General features: G+C 49.9%; 1 protein-coding gene across 2 annotated transcripts in view; it reads right to left on the minus strand.

Moving 5' to 3' along the window:
* Window positions 1-1,086: 1,086 nt before the first annotated feature.
* The window catches only part of CACNG2 (calcium voltage-gated channel auxiliary subunit gamma 2), a 102,782-nt gene continuing 88,133 nt past the window's right edge, over window positions 1,087-15,735 (minus strand). For both annotated transcript variants that reach the window (XM_081082382.1, XM_081082383.1), the window contains 3 exons: window positions 11,858-11,941; window positions 3,428-3,568; window positions 1,087-2,049 (listed from right to left, as the gene is read on the minus strand). In XM_081082382.1, coding sequence (XP_080938508.1) covers window positions 1,514-2,049; window positions 3,428-3,568; window positions 11,858-11,941 — 761 coding nt within the window. In that variant the 3' untranslated portion in view covers window positions 1,087-1,513. The remainder of the gene's footprint in view (window positions 2,050-3,427; window positions 3,569-11,857; window positions 11,942-15,735) is intronic.

The following is a 15,735-nucleotide window of genomic DNA, read 5'->3' on the forward strand; positions in this document are numbered from 1 at the left end:
TCCCTAGGGCTTCTTGTCTCTCCCTCCTGCTTTAAGCCCAGCTCTAATCTCTCACAATAGTATTTTTTAAAAAATGGATTTGTATATTTGTTTTGTTTTTCTCTTTACAAGTTCCCTGCTAAATTTTAAGTCCCCCACCCACCCCATTTTTTTTGTTTTCACAGTTTAAAGCTGGAAAAGAATTAAAAGAAAAATACTATCTGATTTTCTTTCGAGTAAATCCACGTATTATATATTTACATTTATTTATAGTCTGTGGTTTTTTTTATTAAAAAAAAATCACCACTTGTTTTTCCTTTTTCTTTTGTAAAAAGAAACCTTTTTGCAATTTCATTGTTGGACCCACTGTACCCCAAGGGGGCTTCAGTGAGTCCAAGGACCCCCAAAGGGTCAGTGAGCCCCCTTCCCAGGGGACTGCGGGCCTATGAGTCTGGGGGTCCACCATCGCCCCAGGGCCATTGGATGGCCCTGAGGTGAGGGGTGAGGAGGGAGAGCTGCTTTATATCCCCGGGGGTGGGGGTGGGATTTCCTGCCCCCAAGGACAGGATCTTGGGGTTTTGACCCCAAGAGGCTCACCCTGAGGATTCCGGGGTTTCTGGGCATCTCAGCAAGCCGCCGGCAGCCATCCCTCTCCTTCCTTTCCCTCAAGGCCTAGGAAGTCATCACAGTGGGTTAAGGACCATTAAGGACTGGGAACCTGGGGGCTGGGCAAGCCCCAAGTGCGCCCCCCTCCAGGCACCTTTCGGACAGGAGGGACCAAGGACTCTTGGGTCACCTGGAGGCCTATAACTGCCCCATTGATGCTGGGTGGAGTGGACTCGCAAGCCAGGAGCTTGCCCAGCATTCCTGGGGCACCCATCCAGAGGCTCCAGGGACCTGGCAGTGACCAAGAGGCTCACCTGGCCCCGGGGCCTCTGAGTCTCCACCCCCACTCACCCAGGGAGGCAGAGCCCTCTTGGGGTTAAAGGGAACAGAAAAGTAACTCTCCCAGAGCTTAAAAAAACAAACAAGCAAGTAACGGAAAGCCCTGATTAAATGCAAAGAACATCTCCCTTCCTTTCTGTTCCTTCTCAATTTTTTGCTTTAATGTTATCTTAGTTCCCTTTTATTTTTTTCATTTAAATTGGTTTTTATTAAATGTTAAAATAATGGTACATGGGAAATCATGCATTTTCTTTTAGATTTATTTTCTATTTTTAATTTTTATCCTCTCGCTGTTTTTAAAGTTTGTTTTTTCTTCCCTCATTAATGTGTTTTTCACATTTTCTGTTGTTTGGCTTCTTTGTTCCTCTTATATTTTGTTCTTTTTTTTAAAATTTACTTATGTTTTTCTCTTTTTTTTGTTTTTTTTTGTGTTTTTTTTTTGCTTTGGGAAGGTTTCCCCCCCAGTGGATGGTTTGGTTTCCCCCACCCTCCCCTACCCCCAGGCCCACTCCACGGGCCGGGCCGTGCCCCCACTCTCGGGCTCTGCCTGGGACCCGGCAGGGCAGGCGCTAGCGAGGGCCCCGTGGCTTCATACGGGGGTGGTCCGGCGGTTGGCTGTGTTCGAGTGGAGAGAGTCTTTGTTTTCCTTCTGGATACAGTTGTGAACTTGGAGGAAGCTGTTATCCCTGTCGGAGTTGTAGGTGGCGGTGGGCGTGGTGGTGGCCTTCAGGGGGTCCCTGCTGAGGGTGTACATAGAGATCTCCGTGGACGGCAAGGTGTTGAAGCCCTTGAGGCCCACGGGGGAGGCGTCCCTGGAGTGTGAGGGCTCGGTGGAGCGGGAGCTGGAGCGGCTGCGGCGTTGATAGCGGTAGCGGTAGCTGGGGATGCGGGTGATGGCGGAGGCCTGGAGGTAGTCCGTGGCGCGGGCTGTGGCCCGCAGCTGTTTGTGCCGGTCGATAAACATGTGCACGGCCAGCACACCGACCATCTCGGCAATGATGAAGGACAGGGCCCCGAAGTAGAAGGACCAGCCATACGAGTAACTATTCTTTTTGGAGTCGCTCTTGGAGGGGTCTCCGGCATTGGCAGATATGTACACTATGATGCCAATGATGTTACTCAGACCTGTGGGGCACAGGGTGGACACGGAGGGGGCGGGGCAGAATCAGAGAGAAGGATGTTAATTTCCAAGCAGAATGCCAGGCACTTGAGCAGGATTAAAGGACATGGACGGTTGCCCTGGCTGGTGTGGCTCAGTTGGTTGAGCACCTTGCTGTGCACAAAGGTTGCTGGTTGGATTCCCTGTCAGGGCACATGCCTGGGATAAGGGCTGGATCCCCCGGAGGGGGTGTGCAGGAGTCAGGCAATGGATATTTTTTCTCTCTTCTCTCCCTCCCTCTCCATTCCTCTCTCTCTAAAATAAATAAAAACATTAAAAAGGGGGGGGGGCAAGGACAGTTGGCTGGGCCTTCATTTTCACAGTGCATGGAGAGGCGAGCATACAGGGATGTTGGAAAGCATCGCCTTTATCATTTCATTTGGAGGGAGCTACAAAGGAAAGAACTAATGGAAGCAGATATGGAGGAGGGGGAGGAGAGGCATTCGAGTATCATTGAGTAACAATAATAATAACAGACGTTGTTTATTGAGCATTTACCACCTGCCTTCACTGCTAAGTGCTTTTCCAGGGGTTTGCAAAGGAGGAACTGGATCACAGAGAAGTTAGGTAACTTGCTCAAGGCTGCCCTGGGATTTGAAGCTGGTGTGGCAGGGAGTTAGGACTGGTGCCTGGAGCCAGACTACCTGGATTCAAAGCCTTTGGCCAGGCAACCTTGGTCTGAGTTTCCAGGCCTGTGGAATGGGGATAATGATAGGACTTGCCTTGTAGGGCCATGGAGAGGATTAAGTGAATTGATACATATGAAAGCTGTGAGAGTCTGGGACTTGGTAAGTGCTACTCAAACGCTAGTCATTCTTATTAAGTGGCTCATGCTACAGCCCATGTCCTTTTTTCTGGAATTGGAAGCAAATGTGACTTGTCATGTAACCGGGCTGAGAAATGTGGTTCTGGTTGCCTGCCTGCTACCACTGAGGTAGTGTAGGGAGGGGAGAGGGCGACGGAGGGTAGACCCAGTACCCTGGGAGGGCCTAACTTAAAATTCCCTTGTCTGTGAAACCTTCACTGACATCCTTCAGCAAAGTGTTTAGGTCCTTCCTCTGCTCTTTGGGATTTGGGCCCTTTTCTAAGAGGTGGGAGGAAGGTGGGCCATTGGGCTAAGGGACAGGGTCTGGGATATTCCTGGGATCAGTGTGAGGAGGGGTGTCAGGCAGGAGCCCCAGCACAACCTGCCTTCCCCTCAATACGACCTGTTGCAAAGCCCAGAGATTCCTTTCCTCCCTCTTCTCCTCTCTGGTCAGGTCCTCCCAGCCAGTGAGCACCCAAACCTCAGCCTTCTCCCCACTGGCGGGCCTGGGCTCTGCCTGCTAGCTCAGTGGTCATTACCTGCAGACACGAAGAAGATGCCAGCACTCAGGATGATGTTGTGTCGAGTCTTGTAGAACTCGCTGGCTGCGATGCAGAGTCCACCCATGAAAAGTAGAATCACACTCAGGATCGGGAAGATGCTTGAGGCCCTCACGGCCCCTGCAGAACATGGAGGGTCAGGGAGAGAAAGAACATGGCTGTGAGGCTGAGCATGGCGGAGGGAGGAGACGGTGGCACATAGGAATGGGGTTATGGACACAGGACCCAAGCCGAGGTTGCTTAGCAATACCAGGGAGGACCACCCCCGTATCAGCTCACAGCCCTGCAGGGGCTCATCTCTGCCTACAGGCCCCAACTCCAGTGCCCCTTGAGGCCCGTAGGGCCCCGTGTGACTTGGCCTCTGCCTGTGTTCCCTCTTGTCCAGCAACAGCAAACTTCCCATATTATGTCATTGCATGCCTCTGACATACTAAGCTTTTTTATTAGAGTATTTTTCCTGCTCTTTTTAACTCAGGAAACTTCTATTCATCCATCAAAACCTAACTTAGCCGAAACCGGTTTGGCTCAGTGGATAGAGCGTTGGCCTGTGGACTGAAGGGTCCCAGGCTCGATTCCGGTCAAGGGCATGTACCTTGGTTGCGGGCACATCCCCAGTGGGAGATGTGCAGGAGGCAGCTGATCAGTGTTTCTCCCTCATCGATGTTTCTAACTCTCTATCTCTCTCCCTTCCTCTCTGTAAAAACTCAATAAAATATATTTAAAAAAAAAAACAAAAAAAACACCCCTAACTTAAAATTCCCTTGTCTGTGAAACCTTCACTGACAACCTTAGGCAAAGTTTTTAGTTCCTTCTCTTGCTGTTTGGGGGTAATTGGGGGTATATTGAGAGGCAGTACATAATAGTGTCCAGGAAATCACATGACCTGGATTTGAATCTGGCTTTAGCATTTATCAGCTGTGTAAGTTTGGGTAAATTATCTCACCTCTCTGTGCCTCAGTTTCCTCATCTGTAAAATGGGGACAGCAATAGTGCCTGCCTCCTAAGGTTGTTCTGAGGATTAAATGAGTTGATTCTGACAATGCACCTAGACAAGTCTTTGAGGGCATACAGTAAACATTTCATGAATGGTAGTATCCAGGTGGGCATGCATGGGGTGAACCCTAGCTGTGTGAGAGGAAGAGGGCAAGGGGTGGGGGGCAGCTGGGTTACTCTGCATTCTCAGCACTCTTTCCCCTCTGCCCCCAGGCAGGGATGGAAGTACCTGCTCACCAAACCTGGGTGTTCTCTCCCTGCAACTTGTTTATAAGATAAGGTGCTGTATCTCCAACCTGAGCCTTAGCCCACACATCTGCACACACACACACATGCATGCTCAGATGTGCACAGTCAAAGCTACCTGTATTCTCATCTTCATAAGCACACAGGGCTGGTGAGAGCTTCTTGAAGACCCAGGAGAGAGAGAATGTTTGTTGGGTCTTGAGCGGGTACCTAACATACATGATATAATAGCCCTTCATGTGTGTTTTTTATCTCCAGTTGATAGATGAGAGAACCGAGGTTCAGAGAGATGAAGTAAGTTGCCCAAGCCCATCCAGCTAGTGAGTCAGAATGGGGATTATGCAGTTAGTCTCACCGAAGTTCAAATGTCTGTGTGACCTTGGACATGTCTTTACCTTGCTGAGTCTCAGCTTCCCCATCCCGTAAAGTGGGAAGAGCAATAATAATATCCAACTCACAGGTATGTTGTAAGGCCCTGCACTCAAAGGGTAGTCTGAGCAGCAGCACAGACCTCATGGGGAGCTGGCTAGAAATGCAGGTTCTCAGGCCCCACCTGACCTACCTACTGAACCAGAATGTACATGTTAATAAGACCCTCATAACAAGACTTGTATGCGCACAACAGTTCATAAGGATTAAACTGGATAATATCTGCATTGTTTCTGACACTACAAGGAATACAGTAAAAGATAGAATAGTTGTGATTTCTGATGCCCCTGCCCCTTCAGTCCAGACACAACTTCGCCATGAATTGTCTTGACTTTCCCTGAAGCTGGTGTGGTCTTAGTGCTAAAATCTATCAGAAAATATCTGATTTTCTCCATGAACAAGTATTTATTGACCTGTGAGTATATGGAACTACACAATAGCTACTAATATTTAGGGACCTCTTCCTGTGTGCTAGGCCCTCCCTCTTCTAAGTGCTGTCCCTGGGTTAACCCATCTAAACCTCACACCAGCCCCATGAAACCATGGGCCTTGGCTTTGAGGAGATTCCACATTCCAAAAACAGGTGGTGGCAACCTTTTTCCATAAAGGAACAGATAATAAGTATTTCTGGCTTTGCTGGCCATACAGTCTCTGTTGCAACTACTCAACTTTGCTATGGTAGCATGAAAATAGCCATAGACAATATGTAAACAAATGAGTGTGGTTGTGTTCTAATAAAACTTTATAAAAACAGTTGGTGAGCCAGATTTGGCCTGCTAGTTGCAGTTCAGCCACCCCTGGCTGAGACCCTAATAAAGGCTGCAAGGTCTCGAGCAGGGAGATGCATTGCTCTTGACAACTGGAAGTCCGATGAATAAATACAGGCTGAGTGCTGGCCACTGTGCCAGGTTCCGGGCTAGGCATGAAGACAGAGGAATGCAAAACAGGCCCGGTCCATGTCTTTATAAGATCTCATGGAGAAGATATATATCAGATAATAACACAGATAAATGGTTATCAACTAGGACAGTGTTATGAAATAAAGATGCCGTATGGCACCATGAAGGCATGGGACAAGCTAATGTTCATTGAGTGTAGCCATTTGTCCAAGGCCACCCAGCAGAGACATGGGGGGCCTGGGTGTATGAACCCAGGCAGTCTGCCTCTAGGCTCTGTGTGCCTACCACTGCACTCCCCTGCTTCATGCCTCTCAGAGCCTCTTCTGAGTCAGGTGGGGGTCAGAAGAGGCAGTGATGTTAGAGCTGACCTCTGATGGATAGGGGGAAGCTAGTTTGGCAGAATAGAGGCGGGATGTGGAGAGTGTTCCGGAGAGAGGAAGCAGCATGAGTGAGGGCTTGTCCAGGGAACTGAAAGGAGCTGGATCACTAGGAGCTGGTGGAGGGGCCGGGGGAAGCACTGAGGGAGATGGAGCCACTGGGGCCAGGCCACACAGGGGTTCATGGGTCACCAGGGTCCTGTGGGTCATGCTCCAGAGCAGGGGTCCTCAAACTTTTTAAACAGGGGGCCAGTTCACTGTCCCTCAGACCGTTGGAGGACCAGACTATAGTTAAAAAACAAACAAACTATGAACAAATTCCTATGCACACTGAACATATCTTATTTTGAAGTAAAAAAAACAAAACGGGAACAAATACAATATTTGTATTTGCATGTGGCCCGCGGGCCGTAGTGTGAGGACCCCTGCTCCAGAGCTTACCTTTATCCAGAACAATGGGCAACATTAAAGGACTTAAAGCGGGCAGGACTGTCACACTCTGATTTGCATCTTAAGAAACACAAGGATTCTCAAGATATTAAAAAATACATATCCTCAGGTGAGGATTAAAAAAACACATGGAATAAGAAGGGGCCAACGTGAGTACAGGGAACCAGTGAGAGGGCTATTGCAGTGAGAGGGCTAGTGCAGTGAGAGGGCTAGTGCAGTGAGAGGGCTAGTGCAGTGAGAGGGCTACTGTGGCTGGCCAGACAAGTGATGGTGCTTGGCCAGGGTGGGCACAGAGGGTATGGGCAGAGCTGGGTTTGAGGGGTGTTGAAGAGGTGGACTAAGACTCGGCGATGGGTGGATGGGGGCACACTGGCTTGGGAGGAGCTTCCAGGCTCTTGGGCATCTCTCCCTCTCTCCTTCCACACTGTGCCGGGTGCGGTCACCGGTGACTGTGGAAGGGGAGGGGCTGCAGTAAATGCGTGTATGAGTGCATGTGTGTGAGTGTGTGAATGTGTGAATGTGTGAGAGTGTGTGTGTATGAGTGTGTGGGTGTGAGAGAGTATGAGTATGTGTATGTGAGCGTGTGTGTGAGTATGAGTGTGTGTATGTGAGCGTGTGTGTGAGAGTATGAGTGTGTGTGTATGTGAGTGTGTGAGTGTGTGAGATAGTATGTGAGAGTGTATGTGAGTGTGAGTGCATGTGAGTGTGAGAGCGTATGTGAGAATGTGGGTATGTGAGAGAGTGTGTGAGGGAGATTAGGGGAGAGAGGAAGGGAGAAGGAGAGGAGGTGGGAGGGAGAGAGAGAAGGTGTTATTGGAGAGGAGAGAAAGAAATGGGAAGGGGACGAAGAAGGTGGTGGGTGAGGAGAAGAGGGAGAAGTCGAGAGTGGAGGTTGGGAGCATGGGCTCCAGGTGTGGGCCGCTTGGGTCCCGTCCCATCCCTCCCCTGTCTTTGTGGCCTCCGTGCCTCCTCTTTCTCAGCTGTATGACGGGACACCAGCAGTACCTTCCTCTTGGGGTGGTCGTGCAGATGGATGAAGATAATGCATAAAGTGCTAGGCCTGGCCCCGACACAGCCGGCATCCAATGAGCGTCTGCTGCGTGTAATGACACATGAACAGAACTCGGAAGCTCAGTGAGCGTCCTCCGGGAGCACCATCTGTGCAGGTTCTGGGAGCCTTCCCAGTTCCTGTTGTCTCTGGGGTTGGTGACCCGCTGCAGGACAGGAGAGAGCGGCCTGCACCGTCTCCCTCGCTGCGCTGCCTGCCCTCCCTGAGCCTCAGTTGCCCCCGGGGCCGCAGGGAGAGGGTCAGACGCCGGCTCAGAGGGCTGCAGTGGTGTCACGGGTACACGCGCTTTAAGCAGTTAGAACAGTGCCTGGTACTGAGAGCCCTGGGAAATGCTGGTTCTCCCCGCAGCAGCTTATTGTTGCTGTTCCCGGGGGCCTGCGCTTACCTGGGTTGGTGTTGGTTCAAGGCAGGTTGTGCCTCATGACTAGCTGGTGTAGTCAGCATGGTGGCTGCAGCCAGCACCTGAATGAGTGGGCCAGGACCGAATAGAAATTGCCACGCGTGCACAGCGGGCGGAGGGCAGGCCCCGTGTTGTGAAACGTAGGCTCTGGTTGCATGGATGTGAGCACCAGCTGCAGCTGAGCAGGTTCCCTAACTGCAAGGATCGGTCACCACAGTTTTAGCGACGCTGACCATGGTGACCTCTAGGAACAATTTTGCTAGAAGGGGCTGCAGAGCTCGGACAGTGGACAGGAGCACTCGGCCCTGCCTAACGTTCCCGGGGGCAGGTGGCATCCCAGGTAGTGTGCAGGGCTGGGTAGGCCATTTAACCTCTCTGGGCCTCGGTATTTCCTCATCTGTAAAATGGGAGGATGGGGTTGTGTGTGCGGCTCCAGCATTTCAGGAGCGCGGGTGTATCGCTGTGCTTCTGTCCTCTAACTCCGTGGTCGGCAAGCTGCGGCTCGCGAGCCACATGCGGCTATTTGGCCCCTTCAGTGTGGCTCTTCCACAAAATACCACGTGCAGGCGCGCACGTACAGTGCGATTGAAACTTCGTGGCCCATGCGCAGAAGTTAGTATTTTGTGGAAGAGCCACACTGAAGGGGCCAAAGAGCCGCATGTGGCTTGCGAGCCGCGGTTTGCCGAGGTGCAGTTTGCCGACCACTGCTCTAACCTGAAGCGGGGTGATGGACTTCTCTCATGTTCCATGGGCAGCGGGGACACTCTAACAAAGCACCATCCTAGCCTTTGTCTCATCGCTCCTCAGCGTCCCTCCCGGGGACTGGTATTCATCCAGGCTCAGAGAAGTTGTGTAACGTGCCCAAGGCCACAGAGCAGACCTCACCTTGAATTCAGGTCCTTTCCCTCTAAATCACAAGCTCAGACCTTGACCCCTGGTATTCCCCACACTTCCCATGCTGAGGTACCTAGGAGACCCCTCGGTGCCTGGTGGGCCCAGCATAGGGGGGCAGAGAAGGGGAAAAAGGGAGGGGAGTCCTCTGAGGCTGGGAAGGGTGGCTTTGACTCAGCTTGAGACCCTGCATCCACCTCTGTCCTCATTCTGGGAAGAGGGTGAATGTGCCAAGGGGCCCTAGGAAGGGTGGGTTCTCATTTACTCATTCAGCAAACATCTCCAGCTGGGTGAGGGGTGGAGCGAACTGTCCATTTGCAGCTACTCAGAGGAGTCGCTGTTCATGGTCCAAGGGGCAGGGAGAAGAATCCGTAACAAATCATGACATGCAGGTTGGGGCAGAGGATCCTTTAAGAATGATCCCTGTCTTTTAGATGCTCTCGCCAACCAGGTTAGAGCTTAACAGAGAATGATAGGAACTCACATCTTCCAGGTTAAAAAATTACTTTTCTTGTCTAGCCCAAGATTAGCATATTATAGGTCAGGGGTCAGCAAACTACGCTGCTTTAGCCGCTGTCTGTTTCTGTAAATAAAGTTGTTTCATTTCCTTCTGTTTTGTCTCTGCCTCTTTTGTGCTCCAAGGTTAGTTGAGTAGTTGGGACAGATTGTACAGTCTGCAAAGCCTAATGTATTTACTATCTGTCCTTTTGCAGAAAAAGTTTGCTGACCTCCTATTCTAAATGCTTAAAAATATTGTTGCATTTAGTCAATTCAGATCCTCGGACCCTGCGCCGCTAATATATGTTCAAGTCTTTTGTCCAGGGACACCAGCATGAACCCAACACTTGAAGCTCTTCTCTCTTTAAGAATTAGGAAATGAAGGTATGGAGTAGGTAAGGGAAAGTCACTGAAGAATCCTATTAGCTTTCCTTTATTTAACAAGCAGCATTGATGGAGCATCTACTATATTCCAGAAGCTGTTAAAGGCATAGCAAAGAATGAGACAGAGTTCCTGCTGCAAGCACTTGGCATCTAGCCATGCTCTACCATTGGGGCTGTGCTGTGGGGCTCAGCTTTGCCCCCTTCCACCTCTGTGTGCAGGATGCATCTCTGCATGCGGGTCTCCCAGTCCAGCTATTTCCCTGAGGGTCCTCCCAACGTGATCTCCCCAGGGCCACAGCCTGTCTCATTCATTCCTCTGGATCTCCTCAGCCCTGAGCACAGGGTTAGCACATGGGCGGTGTTCAGTCAGCCTTCTCACTATCGCCAGACTCCTTCGGGGGCCCCAGACATGATAACAGGGAACACAATCAAATGGCCCTTCAGGAATTCCATTTATGAGCAGCATCTTGCAGGACTTCATAAAAATAAATGACGAGCATTGTAAGATATTCTCCCTCATTTAAAAAGAAATCTATAAATTGCATCATGTTCCCTTCCTTCCTCTTCCCAGCTGCCTGGCTGACGTCATGTTCTGTGGCTTCTCAGCAAAACCCAATTCCAGGCTGACCTGAGATTGGCTTTGATGTGAGGAGTAATTATTGAAAGAGATGGGTGATCCATAAAATAAAATACCTCCTACATTTTTCATAAAAGTAATCCGAGAGTAATGCTAACCCCTCTGCCTCAGGGGAGGGGTGGAGCGGGGCAGTTCCTGGGGGGAAGGATGGTGGGAAGGCAGGCCCAAGAGCCCCAGCCGAGCCTTCAGCCACTTCTGCTCAGTGGCTTTGCTATCCCGGGTGTCAAGGACCCTCAGCCCCTCTCCTGGAAATCCATTTCTCAGGGAACATTTCATCTTGTTAGTTTTTGCCGATTCTTGAGAACCTTTTTTGGGGACTCAAAGGCTTTCTCTTGCTAATATGTGTCAGGCGGACTTAAGATAGCAGCTATTACATCAGGATTTAACTTTGACTTGACTTGTGGGGAAAGAAAATAAAAATCTCACAATGTTTCAGTAGAAGTTCTAATCTGGCACTGCCCAGATGAGTGTCTTCATTCAGTTATTTAAGAAATATTTACTGAGGGCCCTGGGCTAAACATATAATGCAGACAAGATGGGAAGAGCCCTGGCTGGTAGCGTTGGTAGGACGGTGAGGGAGATGGTTGCTCAAACAGACAAGGACTCTATAGCTTAATAAAAGTGCTGTGCTCTGGGAATCTGTTCAGGGGGCATGGAGGACTTCCTGGAACAGGTGATGTTTCAGCTGAGACCTGGTGGGTAAGTTGGAGTTTGTCAGACAAAGAAGGGAGGGTAAGGTGCTGTAGGCAGAGGGAACAGCATGCATGAAGGTTTGGTCTCCGGACAGGAGGGAAGGAGGCAGGCCCTCTGCTGAGACAGGGACCTCTAGATAGTCCTGGTGTTTGTGCTCTAAAGCAGCGGTTCTCAAACCCTGCTCAAACCCTTTGGGGGTCGAACGACCCTTTCACTGGGGTCACCTAAGACCATCGGAAAACACATATAAAATTACGTATTGTTTTTGTGATTCATCACTACCCTTTAATTATGTTCAATTTGTAACAATGAAATTGGGGGTCACCACAACATGAGGAACTGTATTAAAGGGTCACGTCATTAGGAAGGTTGAGAACCACTGCTCTAAAGGCTGGAGGGCAGAACCCATCCCCATGAAGGAGATAGAAATGGCTTGCACTCACGGAGGAAATACTCTGCTGTGTCAGCTTCATAATCTGTATCCTCTGGGAAGTGATCAATTTGCTTGCAGAGACCTTTGAAGTTCCCTGGAAAACAAGAGGAGAAAGGACACATGAGACATCATAGTTTCTGGGGTTCAGACCGCTGGCGTCTTCTGAAGCTGGCCCAGCCTCTCCCTCACTCTGGAAGGGAGGTATTGCTTTGTCTGTGTGGACATCCTCCGGGTGAATCAAAACACGCAGTGCTGGGGAGAGGATCTAAGGCCTAAGACTTCAAAACCCAGCCCTCCACGGAGGCTTCTGAGGATTAGCTGAAGCTTGGCGGGTGGTGGAGGTTTGATTCGGGGCTGGGGACTGCCACAGAGGAAGCCATCAATGATGAACCGGTGTGGTCACCTCTGTGCCCTAGCTCCCCCACAGTCACCCCACAGTTTGCAGGAGAGAAAACAGATAGCTTTCCAAAGAAGACAAACCCTAAACTGATGCTGACAAACATTCCCACAGCACTTTGGATAAACTTGCAAAACGCCATCCCATCTGCAGGGCATGAAATTCACGGCACCCGGCCACCAACAGCTCTGAAATCCAGCGGGTGAGCCTCCACGGGGGTGGGGTGCGGGGTCGGGGGAAGCTGGGCCCTCTGCCAGGCTTTTGGACTAGACTCATTCTGCTCTACCACAGGCCTCTGAGGGGGTATTTTCATCCCCATTTTACAGATGAAGAAACTGAGGCTCAGGGAGGCTAAATTAATAAGTACTTGTGCCAGGAAATGATGGAATCAGGGCTTTTGACTAAATATTTGCTCAGTGAGAAGGTGAGAACTGGCTCCGGTGAAAACCCCAGCCCAGTGCCACAGCAGGCGCCACCAGCAGTCACTAAGTGAACTGCAATGCAGTCTCCATAAAGACAGATGCACAGAACAGAATATACAACCATGTCCACTTCATGACAGCAGGGACTTCTGTGTCCCCAGCACCAGCATAGGTACAACAAGTGTTGGCTAACTTTCCCTATGCTGGGAGATACGGTGTAGGGGTGAGAGGCTGCGAGATACGGTGTAGGGGTGAGAGGCTGGGAGATAGATAAGGTGTAGGGGTGAGAGGCTGGGAGATAAGGTGTAGGGGTGAGAGGCTGGGAGATATGGTGCAGGGGTGAGAGGCAAGTCCAGCCTCACTGACATGCCTCAGTTTCCTCACCTGAAAGTAGAGATCATAGGAATTCTGCCTTCATAGCTAGTCATGGGGATTAGATGAGCTGACATGTATAAAGTGCTCAGAACAGCGCCTGGCACATTAGTGAACGTGCTCGAGGGCATTGCTGTGAGAGAGAAATGGATTTGGACTATATTCAGCCACTGACATTGGGGATTTTTCTGTGACAGTAGCTAATATAACCTAATTAATAAGTCCTCAGTACATGCTAGCAATTTATTTTCCTAGAGAACTCTGAGTGGCACATCCCATAAAGAAGGCTTTATTGTATGCTGTGGAAATTGGTTATGAATTTTAAAGCATTGTAACACAGACCCGTGTATATTACACCCGCATCTACAGGACGCGGGTATACTTACATGAAATAAGCATTTTATGTATTTCTAGCTATTGTTATATGGTTGACCCTCCTCACCTCCCATTCACTGTCTCTGTACCAAATTCACCTCCTTTCCCAACTTCTGCAAGAAAAACCATTCCCTAAAGCAGCGGTTCTCAAACTGTGGGTCGCGACCCCTTTGGGGGTTGAACGACCCTTTCACAGGTGTCGCCTAAGACCATCGGAAAACACATATATAATTACATATTGTTTTTGTGATTAATCACTATGCTTTAATTATGTTCAATTTGTAACAATGAAAATACATCCTGCGTATCAGATATTTACATTACGATTCATAACAGTAGCAAAATTACAGTTATGAAGTAGCAACGAAAATAATTTTATGGTTGGGGGTCACCACAACATGAGGAACTGTATTAATGGGTCGCGGCATTAGGAAGGTTGAGAACCACTGCCCTAAAGCATTTTGAGATTTCTGGCAACTTGACGGAAGCTTTGTAGGGTCCCAAGAGCACAGAGTTTCACCCAAATGCTCCCAAGGGCAGGTCTCCTCTCTGAGTGTCTGGGCAGTCCCTCTCCTTGCTCCCTTCTCCCGGACCTGTTGTCTCCCCGCTTCTCTGTCCTTGGAGCACACCTGCCCTGCCCTCGTGCATCTTGGTTCATTAACCAGTTAACTGCCACGGTATTTTGAATTTAATTAAAAAAGGTCCACTGCTTGCATCTATAGACGCTTATGGCGTACACATGGTTAACAGGAGGCCTCAGACCCCCCAGCAGTTTCTCCCCCTTTCCAACCACACCCCCCTCTCTCCTGAGAAGTGTTTCTATACCAGCTGCTAAGAGGATATACTATCCTCCCTAGTGTTAAAATTACAAATCAGTGTGTTTGAAAAGCATTTTGCAAAGCACTTTCATTTTCTCTCAATTCAATCTGACAAATATTTCATCAGCGCCAACTCTAGGCCAGGCATCTTTCTTTATAAAGAAGCCTGCAGGAGGTGAGGTGTGGAGAATGGTCCTGACATGCCCCAAGTCTCCTAACAGATGGGGGACAGTGCTCAACCCCAAGCCAAGGGCTCGCAGGCGGAGCCTCCACACCCCTCTTGTAAGGGTGCATGGCCGCATCTGCTCCCCACGCAGCCTGGCTGCCCTCTGCACAGGCCTGTGCCTCAGCCATCTTTGGACTGACTGTTGGCTCCTAGCACAGTGCTGAGCACAGAAGAAGGGCGAAGAGATGCTTGTTGGGCTTGTTGGGCGAAGAGAGGCTGTGTGAAATAATCAGCTGCACGGACCTCTCCTGGGAGGTCCAGACCTGGATAGTCAACTGCTTATTTGATGTCTCCTGGTGGATGTCTTAAAGGCATCATATCCTCAGCAGGTCCAAACCTGAACTATGATCTTTCCCTCAAGCCTGGTCTTCTGGAGGCACCAACTAGCTCAGCGAATACCTCTCCATTGCTTCCTGGTGCAAGTTTGAGCCCAGCCATCATCTCTGACATCTCCTCCTCCTCACTGCAGGTTCATGACACCCTGCTGTATTAGCTTCTCAGTATCTCTCAAACTCATTGATTGCTTTCCATCGACAGTATCACCCACTGCCAGACCACCTTCCCTGCTTCCCTGGAGGACTGCAATAAGTTCCCCACTGGTCATTTTGCACCCACTCTTATCCCACTCTACAGAGTTATCAGACTGGTCCTTGGAAAATGCCAATCTGATCAGGCCATCTCCAGCTTAAAATACACAATAGCTTCTCCGTGCTCTCAGGAGAAAGCTCAGCAGCCTCTGTCTGTCCTCCCCTCTCTGTGCACATGCTATCTGGGCCTTCCTTCTTGCATGCTCTTTCCTACCACAGGATCTTTGCACGTGCTGGTCTGGCTGCCTGAGCCCCCACCACATCCTTTGTTGCCTCCTTCCCTCTACTTCCCAGTGAGATATCTACCACCCTGCTGGCTATTTTGTGTTGGGGGAGATGTTAAGGCACGAGTGATGCTGGTGAGAATGTTCCAGTAGAAGAAAGAATTGGCATAGAAAAAGGAGGGAGCAATGTATAAGCAATGTGAGGGGGGATGAGGTCCAGGACACAAGTACAAGGGTGGCCTTTGATGGGGTGGATGATGGCCTGTTCCCTGCACCAGGAGGGCAGGAGACACATGTGGGTAGACATGGTGGGAACTTGTGACACTTCTCTCCTGGTTGCTTCTATTTTATTGATGGAATGGGAAGCAGGGCCATCAACTGAGAATTAGAAGGGGCGGTAGGGTTGGAGATTCAAGGAAGGAGGGAGTCAAATTTTTCTCCACGAGAAAGGGAGAGAGAGTGGACCA

The sequence above is a fragment of the Myotis nattereri genome, assembly GCF_964212035.1.
Source record: "Myotis nattereri genome assembly, chromosome: 2".
Taxonomy (NCBI): Eukaryota; Metazoa; Chordata; class Mammalia; order Chiroptera; family Vespertilionidae; genus Myotis; species Myotis nattereri.